This window comes from Artemia sp. Qi Xiang Cuo, chromosome 5 (assembly GCF_049724085.1).
Source record: "Artemia sp. Qi Xiang Cuo chromosome 5, ASM4972408v1, whole genome shotgun sequence".
Classification (NCBI taxonomy): Eukaryota; Metazoa; Arthropoda; class Branchiopoda; order Anostraca; family Artemiidae; genus Artemia; species Artemia sp. Qi Xiang Cuo.
In genome coordinates, this window is record NC_142798.1 from 62628855 (window position 1) to 62645431 (window position 16577).

Genomic DNA, 16577 nt, shown 5'->3' on the forward strand with positions numbered 1-16577 from the left:
AGATTATCTGCTGCACGTGCTATTAATTAAAAGAATCAACTCTGAAGAGATCTTTCCAAACGGCTTTAAAAAAGCCATAATTTGACCTTCAGAAAAAGGGTACGGTCCCAAATTATTTCAATCTCTTTAAAAAAAAGTAAGTAGATACAAATCAAGTGGAAATTATCGGGTTTCAGAATGTTCCAAATAGTCTCAATAAAAGAGACGATATTATGAGCCCAATCAACAAAGAAACAAGTTGCGACACAATTCCATGTTTCCTTCTCCGTATAAATCTGGAAATGCATTAGTTCAATTTAATTTATATAATTAATCGAATTTTGACTAAGATAATATTTTGTATGAATGAATAATCTTATTGAGTGACTAAACCCGTACAAAGTATTTCAGTATTTTCTAATCTACAAAATACAGTACTAAATATCAGAAGTTGAAGAAAATACTAAATAGCGCAAGCAAAAATAGTGAATAGGCAAACTTTACTAATAGGAAGTAAATGAAGGAGAAAGAATTTAAAGATGGTAAATCATTCTTAATTCTCCATTGTTTAGGAATAAGTATGATTTTAGTTTTTTCCAATCATTTGGAAAATACTTGATATTTAAATATGGATTATATATTTTAAGTCAAGTCGGAGCCAAGACGTGGAATTTTGTTTAATAACTACATTGAAAATACGATCTAAGCCAGGAGCTTTCAACGGTTTGAGAGAATCAATAGCATCTTGTAATGTATCAAGTGTTATTGGTGATAATGTATCTCGGTTGTTATCTCATGCAGAATCGACTTGACCTTGAATCTGGCAGTGAAAAGAAGTCTCAATTGAGGGATCATCAGGGGTAAACCATTTGTCAAAGAATACTTCTCCAGCTTCTTGGTACGATTCTTCGTACATACCGTTACTTTTTACAATATGAATGGGAGATACTAAAGAGGAGCGGCTGGAGTATATTTTAAGTATTCTACTCCAGGGATCTAAGCTACCAGAGACATGGAAAATATGTCTTCAATGTTGTTTAAAATATATTAGCTAAATGTATTCCAATTCGTTTTTTTGTAATTGAAACGTAGATCAGTAATACCAGAGGAGTCGCCAGTAGAACACCTTAGCTTAAAATAAATATAACCTGAAATCTGAGATCCAGAATGTAACCTGAGATCTAAAATATAACCTGAGATCTGAAAGACTGGGACAATTTAACGCTTTCCAGTCATAGTTGTCACGGGACAGACGATTTCTGACGGCGGTTAAATCTGGGTTCTTGGTATTCATTCTTATAAATATTACTACTCATGGGTCGCTTACGACAACGAATAACCTACTACTCTCCAATTTAACCACTCTTCCACCTCTATTATTAGTACTAAGCCAAAGAAGACTTCTGGAATTAAGATTCCCAACTAACATTAAAGCAGACGTATTTCTGACTCACTCAATCGGATACAAACACAAGGAGGGGTTTTACTGAAAGAAAATAAGGGAATGACCGTGGATTGTCAGTTTAATTGACATATACAGATATTTGTTCCCTAAGGTTTTGACAATTTTTTATTTATGAAATAAAAAAAAGTTAAAACAACTAAAGAGTGTTTTGTTTTCAGTAAAGCGCAAACTATGTTCTGGTCTTGAGAAGGCTTGGGGGTTTTGAGCTCAACTCATGTTAGTATCTGCTTGTTTTGAATTTGACTCGGCTATTTATTGTGATTTCTGTTCGTTTTGAGTTTCATTTATTTATTGGTTGGGATTTGTGGTATTTCTACTATTGGAAGATTATTTGATTTTATTTCTGCTCATTTTTGGCTTAATGGAGCTCTTTATTTTTCTTTGAAAAACTTGTTTTGTGGAAAAAGTTTAAAATTTTTTTATTTCTGTTCGTTTTTTATTTACATAGTCTTTTCGTGGAAAAAAATACTTTATATCTTTTCAGTTTTTTTTCTAAGAATCCATAGTTTGAGTTGCTATTTGTATGTTGGAGAAACTTTTTCAAAAATTTGTAATCCTGACACAAACAATATTTTTAAATTCATTTTTATAGCTCCTGAAGTTGACCTGAAAAATGCAACTTAAAATCATTCCCAGAAGATTCTATCTATGCTTTTTACAACCTGGATACACTTACACTCTTTTTATTTAATTAAATTGTAAGAGCAGAAGTAGTAATAGTATTAACCCAAAAGTTTCAAGTCAATACTCCCGGTCGTTCTCGATATATTGCTGAGGTGTCTTATTGGCAACCATAAACAGAACATTAACATTATGCCTTTTGATTTAGTTTAAAGTAACGTTTAGTTTTAAAGCATAATGGGCCAATTGCATGATTGTGGGGGGGGGGCTTGACATACCCAATGTCCCTAGACAAAGTTGCTGGACCGTTCCACTCTGCTGAACAAAAAGGCTGTGTCAAAATAACTGTAATGGTAGCATTAGTAACTGTAGCGGTAGAATTAAAAGGCTAGTTCAAGATACCCCACAACTTACCCTTAAAGGTCTAACTTAAATATATTTGTTGTTCTTCAGATATTGCTTTGTCACCTTTTTGAAAGTCCACATGAACATAGTTTGTCTTGTTCAGTTAAACATCCGTCTAAATATTCCTTGAAAGCTTCACCATATTACCCTTAGCTTGTACAATAATAATAGCTGCAGCAACTTTAGCAGCAATATGTGCATAGCACCTTTGGTTTCTTCAACATCCCCTTCAACACACGCTGAAAGTTTCAGCTTAATACCATCAACCGTTCCTGAAGCATTTCTGATGCGTCCGCTTGACAACCTGTGTGGGCATAGTGTGTTTCAAGTTAGTTCCATTTAGTTTCTATATATCCCAAAATTTTCAAATTAATATTCTTAACTTTAATAGCAGTGGTAATAATAAAAATAGTAACAATAGTAACTGTAGTAGTAGTATGAGTAGAATCAGTAGCATTAGGATGCAAATATTTTCTTTTGCTTAGTTCAACATCCCTCACAACGAGCCCTTTTATTTTCAACTACACACACAAACCTATTCCTATGATATGGCTGTTACACCCTTCGGACAACCTGCATACAGACGGTGTGTTGTGATTCAGTTCACTTTCCCCCCTCAAAATTCCTTGAAAGATTTACCTTCATACCCTTAAGCGTAGTTGTTATTGTAGTCACAGTAGTAGTATTGATCTTACTAGTAATAGCATTAACATATTGCCTTTTGATCAGTAGGACCTCCCTCTCATCAAGTCCTTGAAGTTTCAACTTAATACAATTAGCCATTGCTATGACATTGCTGATATATCCTTTTGATAACCTGTTTGTTCATATACTTCTTGCATCTCAGTGCTCTTAACCTTACAAGTAGTTGCAGTAGAAGTAGGAATAGTAAATGCAGCAGTAATAGTAGTATTAGCAGTAGTGTGCACATATTGCTTTTTGGTGAGATGATCTTCCCCTTTAAGCATTCTCTGAAAGTTACAACTTAATATACAAATAAATTCTTGGGATACACTATTTTGACAATTTGCATGCACATAGCGTCTTTCGATTTACTTCAAATTTCCCCTCAATACTGTAGATGGAGTAGTGTGGTAGTAGTAGTGGTGGTAGTTGTAGTAGTATTGATAGCATGCAGATATTGCCTTTTTGATCATATCCCTTATCTTTTCCTGAATTTTCCAAATTAATATGCTTAGTTATTCCTGTGTTACATCCTTCTGACAATGCTTATACAAATAACATGTTTTGATTTAGTTCAACACCCCCCTCAGCATTCTATGAAAGGGTCACCTGAATGCCCTTTGTCTTCGTGGAAACTAAAGTTCAAACTTGCCTTTCTCAATAATGTATACTATGTTTAAACTATGAACGGTTTGCCTAGCTTACAGCCCTTGTCCTGATGAGGACTGTGGAGAGGCTGACATCCCCAAAGACATAATTTCTTGACGTTTCAACAAGGCTGAACAAAATAGATCTCTTAAAGTTTCACTCGGATATGTTTTGGGGAATGATAAGCTTGGGAGGGGGGGGGGCTGATTACCTCCATCCATTTTTTTTACTCTTAATTAAATAAAAAAAAAAAGTTTTTTTCAACTGAAAGCAAGGAGCAACATTAAAACTCAAAACCAACAGAAATTATTACGTATATGAGGGGGTTTTCCCCCTAGTCAGTACCTCGCTCTTTACGCTAAGGTTCGAATTTTGTTCGAATCACAAACCCCTGAATAACAAAGGCCGGTTAATTAGAATAGATAGCTCTTTTGAAAGTACTAAAAAAAACTTTAGCGTAAAGAGCGAGGTATTGAATAGGGGGCAAACCCCCTCATATACGTAATAATTTCTGTTCGTATTGAGTTTTAAAGTTGCTCCTTACTTTCAGTTGAAAAAACTTGTTTAAAAAAAAAATTAATTTCTGATTGTTTTTTAAATAATGCTGGGAAATCCAGCGCCCCCTTCATAGAAATGTCGCTTCCCCCAAGAAAACATCCTCCATGGAAAGATCCTCCCCTGTAGCCCCCCCCCCCGTCTGACCTCCCCCCCCCGACCAAAAAAAATCCCTCCTGATCACATCTGTATACTTCCCATTAACCAATTCTATATGTAAACCACTGTATATAGGGATCGTATCCGGGATCATTGCTTTTCCTGAGGCGAAAATAATTTCAATGATTTAAAGAACATGAAAATTGGAACTTGGAATGTTACGACATTAAAAAATGACTATCATATCAACATTTTGACTGATGAATTCAGACGATTCGAACTGGATTTATTAGGAGTTTCAGAAACTCATATCCCAGGGGTAGGAAGCATGAAATTAGGTGATATAGAATTTGTTTACTCAGGCAGGAAGGAGGGGGTACATAGACAGGGAATAGGGCTCATGATGAATAAAGAAGCTGCTAAGTCTTGTTTAGGCTGGGAAGGTATTACTAATAGAATACTAATTGCTCATTTTATGACTAGAAAGTTCAGGGTATTAGTTATAGTAGTATATGCCCCTGTAGAACTGACTGACGGAGATACTAGGAACTCAGATGAATTTTACTTACAGTTACAGGAGCAAATAGACAAGGTCCCAGGTAGAAATAAGATGTTTTTACTGGGAGATTTTAACGCCCAGGTTGGTAGAAATAGGGATAGATGGTATCCCAGCCTAGGTAAATTTGGTGTAGGAAAAGAAAACATTAATGGACAAAGACTTTTGCAATTTTGTAGGTATAACAATCTAGTTATAACAAACATGGAGTTTGTTCAAAAATTGGCTGATGAGTTAACATGGTATTCACGTTATGGTAAGACAGCAAGCAAACCTTATTGATTATTTTAAAGTAAACCGAAGGCTGGCAGGATCAATACAAGATACTATGGTATATAGGAGTGCTGTTATTGATTTTAAAAGTAAAGATCACCATTTAGTAGTGTCAAGGGTTAATTTAAAGCTGAAATATCGGAAGGGTAACTACCTCTCGGGAAGTTATGATGTCGGTAGACTCCAGGATGAGAATTTGAGAGAAACTTTCCAGGAACAGTTGAATACTAAACTTCTGAGTTTAAAATTTGATAATGTGGAAGATGGTTGGAATAATTTTAGAAAAATAATTTGTGAAGTTGCTAAAGGTGTATTAGGGAGGAAAGCTAGAACTGGAGCTAAGAATATTAGTGGAAAAGCTTTATGGTTATTAGAAAGGAGAAAGGACTTGTACAAGAATTATCTGAGTGATATATCATATGAAAACAAAAGAAATGTAAAGAAAGTGGAGAAAGCATTAAAATATGAACTAAGGAGGTGTGAAGCGGAGGCCATGGATAAAATTGTCGAGGATCTGGAAGATGCAGCTAGACGGCATAATAGTAAAATATTGTACTGGCACGTTAACAAATTGAGAGGGAGTAGTCGACCCGGACGTGTCCCAGTTAAAGATAGGAATGGGGTCGCAATTAGCGATAAGGAAAAAACTAAAGAGTGATGGGCCGAACATTTTGAGAACTTGCTTAACCGAGATAGAGTTGCAGGAAAAAATATAGAGGAAAATGAAAAAGTTTGTGATACCTTGGATGTGAAGGAAGATTTGTTTTGTGAGGAGGAATTAGCAACAGTACTAAAAGGATTAATGAATAATAAGGCTCCAGGTGCTGATAGGGTGGTAAATGAGTTTCTTAAATATGGTGGCTCTGAGGTTAGAAATAAGTTATTGAAGATTATGAATATCGTTTATCGACACTTTTGTTGATAAACGCTCTAGGGCAAACTCGAGAGTAGAGAAGGAAATGTATAAACTCATTTTAAATTCAGCGTTTGGCAAAAAGTGTGAAAGCTTATGTAACAGATCTCGCTGCGACGTCATGACTGACTCTCTAGAGTGTCCACGGATTTTTGCCGACCCCAATTTTACATCGTTCACGAGCATAGAGGCTGGCATGGTTCTTCTACACAGGAAAAAGAGAAATGTGGTACTGAACAAGAATATAGCAGGAGGTAGTTCAGTACTAGAAATTTCCATAAAGCTCATGTTGTAGTTTTTTCACAATATTTGCAAGGTGCAATGGCCACGGGAGGGGGAGGTTCATGTTTACAATGGGGATACAGATTCTCTGCTGTTAAAGGTAAAAACCGAGGATTTATTGGGTGATATAGAAAATGAGGAACACATCAGCTCGCGGATGGATTTCACCAACTGGAATCCGTCCCTCTATCCCGAGTTGGTGAAATGTCAAGCCCCAAACCAACTATTGATGTTAAAATCAGAGACGGGGAGTGATTTAAATCCAGGGGGGTGTTCCCAGGCTCCAAAGTTTAGTGCATTAAAACACATAGTGGGAATGAAGCTAGTGTGTAAAGGAATGCCTACAGGCTTTGTAAGGATTGATTTTAACAGGAGTGTATGCAAACATTGTATAGTAAGTAGCCTATTGCCAAGAACAAAAATGGATGGGCTTTGGTCTCTAAAGTATGAAAATTATACTGTGAGAGTGGAAAAAAATGCAATGTCGTGTATATCCGACAAAGCCTATGTGCTCGAGAATGATGTGAGTGTGCAGCCACGTGGCCACTACCATATTTCAGACCGAGTTGAATACAGAGACTATCGCAACTTAGTCTGGTTAAATTAACCTAACCAACTAACCATCTAACCCAACCACTAGCCAACTAACCACCAACCTTTCATAAATTAAATAACCACCCAACCCTTTCATAAATTAACTAACCTCATCTAACCATCACCACTGACCCAACCCAACCTAACCTGCAGCAGCAGTGACGAAAACTATTGTAATGTTTCACCCCCGCGGCTCCCGGGGGGGTAGGGGGGGGGGGTCCCGCCCGCGGCCGCCCTCCGGGGGTGGGGGGGTCCCGCCCGCGGCTGGCCTTCGGCCCTGCGGCCCTGGGGGGGACCCCACTTTTAAATTCATAATGTTCAACTGTGCTATCTAAATTATTTTAAAGTTCATGTGTTTTTTGTTGTTTTCAAGTGCTGTTGCACAGAAAAGTGTGCTACTGTGTGTACTAATGTACATAAAGTGTTCTTGTTAGACAAAAAAAGTGTTTTCTAAAGACAATAAGTGTTGTTCTTGCTCTTGTTCGTGTATAAAAGTGTTTTTTTTATGTTGTACAAAAAGCTTAATTTTTATCATTGTCATGTTCATCTTGGACAAATAGAGTTTTCAATTTGAATAAATGACAATGAAATAATGTTTTTGTCAGGTTCTTATTGTACAAGTTTCATTTTTATGTTGTTGTTGTTGTTCATGTCTAACAAACATAGTTTTCATGTTGAATAAATGACAATGAAAATATGTTTTTTTGTTGTTCTTGTTAACGTAGATAGATCTATGGGGAAATTATTGGTACTACTTATTCATCGAATACGTATGATTTACAGTTAGTTATAGCTCAACTTACTTCAACAGCAGCAGCAGCAGCATTCATCAATTTAAAATACCCTTCAAATCGTTTCTATTTGGTCCATAAATGTCAGACAACAAAACACTTTTTGCTAAAAAAATTCAAAAATTGTCTGAAAATGTTTGTGGAACAACCAAAAAAAATTTACTAATGTTAGAGTATTTGGCAGGAGTCCTATGATCAAATAAAAGCTATTGCCACAACCTTACCAATACAATTCATACGGGGACTTGATGTTTTCAATAGTATTGAACCGAACTCGTGGCTGATTATTGATGATTTGGCTGAATCCATTGAACAGTTCTCACAGGAAATGCTACAACTGTTCAGTGTTCGCTCCCACCATGAACGAATTTCCATAACCCTAGTTCTACACAATCTTTTTCATCAGAGCAAATGTATGCGAACCCTTGCTTTGAATTGCACCATCTATATTATCTATCGAGTTGTTCGTGATTCTAGCTCACTAATAACTCTCAATAAACAGATATACCCCGGCGCCCCAAAATTTCTGCTGTCAGCGTACACTCAGGCAACTAATAAGCCCTACGGTTACTTTTTGCTATACCTTAATCAGAGTCCAACAAGGGTTAAAAGCTTAGTAACCGATCATATTAGCAAAAAAATTACTGCATATCCCTTGGTGAAACGCAGATAAAATCCTAGTGTAGTATAATTACACTTACGAAACTCGTCAAACAACGTCATCCGGTTGTTGATATAGATAATTCTAAACCCCGACGCAGAATAGCTATGCTCTGACATGGTGCTGACAATGATTTCATTAATCTAATACCTGAGCTTTGTTTAAATTTAACTGAGGGCAATCTTCAACTGCCATAAGATGTTAGACAACAGACAAAGCAACATAGTTCCACTGTACGTACATTGGATTTTAAAAATACGGGAAACTTTTTTTAAAGAATACGTCTCCTTTAAGCGGGTGGTTGCTTTTTCACACTTTTACTGCCAATAATTGCAGGACTTGTAAACAGTTTTATCTAGAGAGAGAATGGCTAAACCCAATAAATTGACACCATTGGAACTTGTCCTCTCGCTCGTCGAACATTTTGAGGACAATATAAGCAAATTCATTAATGATGAGAATATTGCAGATGACAAAAAACTGCTTTTACTTCAAGATGCATTGCGACGTGTGGACAAACATAAACCTTATCGTGAGAGACCCACCGTCACTGTCGCTGTTACTGATCCCTCCAAACAGGAAACATCTTCTCAAGATTCTGCAGCAGTGCATTCAAAGGAGAAGGAATTGAATTCAATTGTATTGTAAATTGGAAACCTATAGCCTCTGACCTATCGTGAACAGAGTAAAAGAGTATTATCAAATCTCATGTTGGAAACTGGTGATGAACATCAAGTTCAAGTCGACAGCACAGGGAAACGAATTATAATTCAGGGTAAAAGTTATAATCTAGTTGATTTAATTTGTGATATGGTGACGAATCGTAAAGGACTTTTATCATTTGACAATAATCTATGCACCTTTCTACTTCCCCAAAAGTCTTATTGGCAATAAACAAATTCTAAAGAAACTAAGAGAATATAGTCCTCCAACAGCACCAACACCACCATATAAAAAAGAAGAAGATTCAATATTGGATAATACTATCAGCAGCAGCAGCAATGATTTTATAACACCTGTGGCTGCTAGTCAAAAGCAAAGATGAATTGATTCACCCTCCAGTGTGCAAAAGGGGAGTGGACATTATACTACGTGTTTGTGTTCAAAATGGATGAAGTTCTGAAAGGTGTCTATGAAAATATTGGTAAAGCGGGAAGTTTGAGTTCTCCCAAAACGCTTTCTAAAGTTGTCTCTGAAAGCACATTGAAAAAAGCAAAAGAGCATCTAGAGAATTAACCGAGTTACACACTGCATCGGAATCACAGGCTTCGTGGCAAACAATATCGACAAACTAAAGCCCTTTTCCCTCTGCATACAATGCAAACTGATTTTTTAACTTTAGATGCGATTCAACGACGTCACAATGCACCCTACAAATATATTTTGGTGGCAATTAGTGTCTTTAGTCGCTATGCCTATGCCTTTCCATTACGGTCAAAGAGAGGTGTTGAAGTTGCTCGGGCCATTGAAAGTAATCTCGAGCAGAATTGCTATAGAAAAATTCAATCGGATCGTGGTAGTGAATTTGTTAATCCCCATGTGCAAAAGGTTCTATTGAAATATGATACATCACTTTATCATAGTCACAGCCCGATAAAGGCTGCATTGGCTGAACGATTAATAAGAACAATTCGTCTATTAATTTCAAGATTTTGTAAACTGAAAAATACATCTGCTTTTAGTCATGATTTAAATAAAATCATGCAGAAATACAACCAGCAACTTCCTCGTTCTCTGTCCAACGTAAGCCCTTTAGTATATTCATTGCAGTTAAAAAATATTTGACGCTTTTCTAAAGCAGTGCTCCAAGGGCGGAATAGAAAAAAAAATGTCAAGAAGGAATTTAATGTTGGTGATACTGATCGAATTAATAGAACCACCAACATTTTTGAAAAGGGGAATTATTAATGGAGCACCGAACTTTTTAAAGTGTCCAAAATCTTGGAAACCGAACCCACGACATATCGACTGCGAGACACCAAAGATGATGAGATTCTCGGCGGTTTTCATGAATATGAACTGCAAAAAGTTAGAAACACTAGTGAAATTTATCAAATTGAAAAGATATTCAAGAGTCGTACTCGTAGGGGCAAGAGACAGCTGTTTGTTCACTGGCTAGGATACAACTCAGATTTTGATTCTTGGGTCAGTGCTGAAGATATTAACAATTCCCAATGATTTCTATGTGACTTTCATGTCCAATGTTTCTGATCCTCTCTACAATGACTTGAATAGAACAAGTGATTTTTGGACGAAACTCTCCCCCACCATCAAATTCGACGACAATGGAAAGTATGAAGTAGCTCTTGTCAACTGTATTCTCAAAAATACTTATGACATCCTGAAAAAGGATCGTAAATATGAAATTAAAATTAGACCCTATGATTGGCCGCCACCATCATCCTCAAGTGATCAAGAACAAATTCAAAAAATCAATTGGAGGAATTATCCATACATTGAATTACCCTACGAGGAACTCACCTGTATGAATGATTTATGTCGTTCTATTAATAAAAGAATTTCTGATCGTAAAAAAGGAGCTTTTGATTTCAACTATTCAAAGATGGAGGGCAAGATCTTCATTATTTCACCTATTGCTAGTGAAAAGGTTATTCTCAATGATAACCTAAAGGATGTTCTTGGCTTTAAGCTCAATATAATCAATGGTAAAAGCGCCGGAAACACTAATTTCATGTTTGCTGACTATCCACCTGCCTTCTCCACAGAAACTTGTATATTTCTCTACGCTTCATTTGTGGAAACATCGCGGGTTGGTAATTCAAATGTTCCCCTCCTATGAGTTCTTGAACGAAAAACCAATCGAGAACATATTCACCACTACAATATAAAGCATCTTCAGTATATTCCCGTAAACACTTCCTATTTGGAACTCTGTCAGTTAACACTAAGAACTGAATTAGGTGATCCCATAGCAATTTCAAAAGGTTTGGCTGTGATTACATGCCATTTTCGTCCCATCGTTCAACAACAAGATGTCTAATAGAAAAGTTGACAACAGGGCAATGGAATGGACTATTACAAAGGTCGCTCGTCAATGTCTGGCTATGGTCTTGGCAGTTGGTTTGCTAAGCTGTTTCGCTCTTCACTGCATCTGGCTAAAAAATATCTTGTACCAGCTGCGACGGAATTTGCATCCTCTACACTGTACGATTGGGGCTCTGGTAAGAATTTTAAAAAAAGTACTTCGAGAATTCTTAGGTCCAGTGCGCGAACCCTTGGCAAGAGATTAAAACAAAATGGTAAAGGTTTAAAAAGGTCGAGAAACACTGCATCACTCATCAGTCTCCACTCAGGTCGGAAACGAAAGACATCAGTACTCTTGTCAAAGAAAAGAAGGAAAAAGCCGACACGCAGTGTAAACAGAAGAAGAAGAAGCCCCAGGATGAAAATTGTTATATCGAAGCTAGATTTCATTTCCTAAGATGTTCTCTATACCGCATAAGGATTCTCAACCATCCATCACCGCCTCATTGAATCTATTCAATGCTGAAAATGTTGATGTGAGTGTCAAGCATGGATACTATGAACAATTTTATCCTCAACAACCCCTCCGCAATAATATTCACTTTCAAATTTATTCCAATGAAGACTACTTTATGGACATGTCTTCAACATTTATAGATTTACAAATGAAAGTCCGGAAATCCGATGATACAATGCCAATTCGGGCCGATGGAATATCCAATGAAGACTACTTTATGGACATGTCTTCAACATTTATAGATTTACAAATGAAAGTCCGGAAATCCGATGATACAATGCCAATTCGGGCCGATGGAATATCCTATGAAAATTGTATATTACATAATTTATTTCGTCAAATCAGTGTCTACATCAATGGCACGCTGGTGAGCACAAGCAACAATCTCTCAAATTATACAAGCTATATGCAATTCATGTTGATGACACCCAAGTCATACAAGGAATTGAGAGGCACCTCCAATGGATATGAATATATTACTAATACTGATAGTACAGATGCACTTAAAAATGCTACAACTAGTGAATTACATCTAGTGGGAAAAATATATCATGAAATATTTAATATACCCCAATGGCTGCCACCCAATGTTAAAGTGGATATAAAACTAACGCTTGCACCATCCAATTTCATATTGAGAAAAGAACTTGCTGCCAATCCTGATGCAAGTCTCTCCCTCACCTCTGCAATACTTCATGTACGCAAACAACAAGTTATGAGTTCTGTTGCTTTGGCAGTGGAAAAACTGAGAGTCAATGTAAATAATATTAAACTACTTGTTCCTCATACAATCACCAATCAACGTCATATTGCCATGGGGTCACGCACCTTAACCGATTCATCCTTTATCAATGGCGAAATTCCGTCAAAACTCGCTTTGGTATTTGTAAAAAGCGCTAGTGCAATAGGATCGTGGACTGGATGCCCACATAAATTCGAGATGTTTGGACTTTCATCTCTTGTGTGCAAAGTAAACGGCATCCCACTCTACAATCTATCTTTTGATAAATCCAATAGAACATTGTATGAGTTGACCATGCAAACCCTAGATCATGATTCGCAACTATTTGAAAATGGTATAACCGAAGATATGTTTGCTAAAACACATGGTATCATTGTACTGGATTTGTCTGGCACACAGGATATGAGTATATTACGTACGGGGAGTGTGCGTTTAGAGTGTACATTTGCTGATCCATTGGCTGAGAGTATTGCACTAATCTCACTAAACCAATATGAAACCTATTGGGAAATCACTCCCGAAGGCAGTGTTCTACTAGACTTGGCGCCATGAACACCAGTCAAATAATCAGTGTATTTAATATGGATCCCTACATGGCTGTGCATATTTCAAACAATGAAGACGATTGAATTTTTTTATCCTCTTGGCCTACCCTATACATTTTACCCACCCCACATCAGCAACTATATTGAGAGCAGTGGGAAAACTATTATTCAAAATCGAAAGAGGGTGCAGGATCTAACGACTAAAAGCTGTGGCTTCCATGCACTACTATATTTTGTGTTCCAATGTCGCGGCTATACTTAGAAGCAGTTTCTCCACGTTTATGGTGACAATCCACGTCTGAGTGACTTTCTAGTGGAAAATATCCTCTCAGACCTATACAGTATTGATTTCAGTGCCCTACGAGTAAATTGCTTAAAAAATGTTTGTGAATTTGTTTATTAATAAAATGCATATAAATACAACAATGTCTTTAAATCTTGACTTTAGATTTCTTCGTCTTTGGTGTATAGGTAACTGTCGTGAACCACTAATGCTGGTAAATCATTTGGATTCACTGTATATTGATCTTGATTGACTGCAAAGTCAGGATCACATTTTCTACAGTACAATGCAACTTCACTCTTGTCATATCTCTTTGTATAGTCAATGATACTATTTGCATTCATATTATGAAATTCAAGAGTTTCAATCTGTCTATTTGAAGCAATATCACATGCAGTGTTTTCCAATGATGAATTACATTCGGTAACTGCCAAATAAAAATCACTTGGTTTATGGTCATAATAGGCAGTGTTGTCACAACGATGACGTAGAAACCAAATTGTCTTGTTACCCCAACAGTTGAGACGTAGACCAGATTCCTCTTTCCCAGAATAATTTAAATCCACGACGATATCAATCTTGTAGAAATAAACTGAAATCATATTTGGGATTCTTTCCAATAATAGTAGGGTAAGTATTCTCCCACTGATCACATTTATCATAGTGACAATTGGAGCATAGGTACCCTCTAGGTTGAGAGCCACAAATATCCTCAAGACATGAATTACATCCCTGAATTTGTACTGCAGAGTCTCCCTCTAATTTAAAAGGATTAAAAAATTTAGGATTTTCAGTCCGGTTAGCAATAGTTGTGTTGTTCTCACAGTGTAACTAACTACCGCGTATGTACATGCACAGTCGACATGCGTAGAACATTTTTTTGGTTTCCGATGTCAACTCTCTCACAGCTAAGACGAATCTGATCCTCGTTCGATAAATTCAAGGTGGAGGAATGGGGAGAGAAGTAACTCTGTGACGTTACCTCCTTCGAAGGAGGAGCCATCTACATTGAATCCATTGGCAATGTTTTCAAAAGTGTATCTAAGATATGATTCTGCTTTGTTCTAATTAATATATCAATAAATTGACTATAAGCATTTGAGTCACATTTTAAAAGTTTCATACAATAGTCCAATGAGGGAGAATCACTCCTCATTACATTGTCAAGAGTACCCCGAGAGAATATCTTGCGTTGAAGAGATAACTCGAGAAAATCTTCATCCAAAATCAAATGTTTTTCCATAAACACTAGATTTGATCTAATTCTCTCTTTCTCAAATTTATTCATTTTTCAATCCTTTCACTCTGACTGCTGACTCTAGACTGACCCTGATTCGTTAGACCTAACCTAACCTAACCAGAACAGAAAAGGAACATTTTCGATTTCGAAACAATTTTATTGAATAATTGCAACAACAACAATAATACTAAGCATGTACAATTAACGATAGAGTTTATTGTCTTCGATAAGTTTCACTAATGCACTTAAAGCACATTGAATTCTATTCACATGTGCTATATCAACTTTTGCAGCGAAACATAATTGATAGTCCATTTTAAATTTGCTCAAGGATATCACATATCTTGCATATACTTCATCCCATTCCAGACAAAGCCGGTGATCCTCTCGTAATTTCCACCGCAATATTTGGTGCTATTGTATTATTGCCATCAACTCCACTGTCTACTCCTAATGGGTTAAACATTCCACTCGTCAACACAAATATATATCCAAATAAGTAAAGTCAAACTGTTCTTCTCACCCCTTTGAATTCTATTCACAAACCAATAAAACTTTAGCAAAAACCCTTTCCTTATATTCTCCGCGAACCTCCGCTGCTAATATGTAAGTGAGCTTCTGATTGGTCTAGAAGGAGATGTAACCGACTCGCTGATTGGTTTAGAAGGAGACACGTGATCCTGTTTCCCGTTATCGGATCAATAAAATTCCCAATCGATTACGCAATCAATTTCTCAGAAATCCATTTCCCACTCGATTACGCAATCATTCTCCCTGGGGATTCCATGCCTATATTTGGTGCCCCGTCATGACTGACAGCACACGTGTTCTCCCTAGGGACTCTATGCCCATATATGGTGTTCTGATCGGGACTGACAGCACAGGTGTTCTCCCTAGGGACTCTATGCCCATATATGGTGTACTCGTCGGGACTGACAGCACAGGTGTTCTCCCCAGGGACTCTATGCCCATATATGGTGTACATACCGGATCAATAGGGTCATTTCTACTTCTGACTTGTCTACCTGTGAAAAAATCGAATGTCGCTTATGTTTATAGTTGTTTAAATGTTCTCCGGAGCACTCGGATTTCGGTCCGTGTTTGTATAATGGTTGAGATAGGAGCCATCATACTGTCTATTATCTATATACAGTGATGTAAACAATGGACAAAGTTCATAACTTGCAGCCCTTCCCCAGGAGCTGTGGGGGATTAAGTCATTCTCGAAGATATATTTGTTAAATTTTTGGCTATGCTGAACAAAATGGCTATCTCAAAATTTTGATTGGGTGACTTCAGAAAAAAATGAGCGGGTTAGGGGGTCAAGTTACCTTCCAGTTTTTTTCTGGTGACCTAAAAAAGGCACTAGAACTTTTAATTTCCGTTCGAATGAGCCCTCTCACGATATTCTAGGACTACTGGATCAATACGATCCCCTCTGGGAAAAAAACAAACAAAAACATACAAACAAATAAACACGCATCCGTGATCTTTTTTCCGGCAAAAAATACAAAATTCCACATTTTTGCAGATAGGAGCTTGAAACTTCTACTGCAGGGTTCTCTGATACGTTAAATCTGAAGGTATGATTTTCATTAAAGTTCTATTACTTTTAGGGGTTGTTTCCTCCTTTTTTCAAAAATAAGGAAAATATTCTCAGGTGCGTAACTTTTGATGGGCAAGACTAAATTTGATGAAACATATATATTTGAAATTAGTATAAAAATCTTATTCTTTTG

General features: G+C 36.8%; 1 protein-coding gene across 1 annotated transcript in view; it reads right to left on the reverse strand.

The window, feature by feature from the left end:
• LOC148952357 (protein-L-histidine N-pros-methyltransferase CARNMT1-like) overlaps nt 1-16577 on the reverse strand; it is a 58202-nt gene that overhangs the window by 6983 nt on the left and 34642 nt on the right. Inside the window, 1 exon segment of the mRNA XM_089089182.1 lies at nt 169-275. Within this exon segment, the coding sequence (XP_088945308.1) occupies nt 169-275 (107 nt within the window).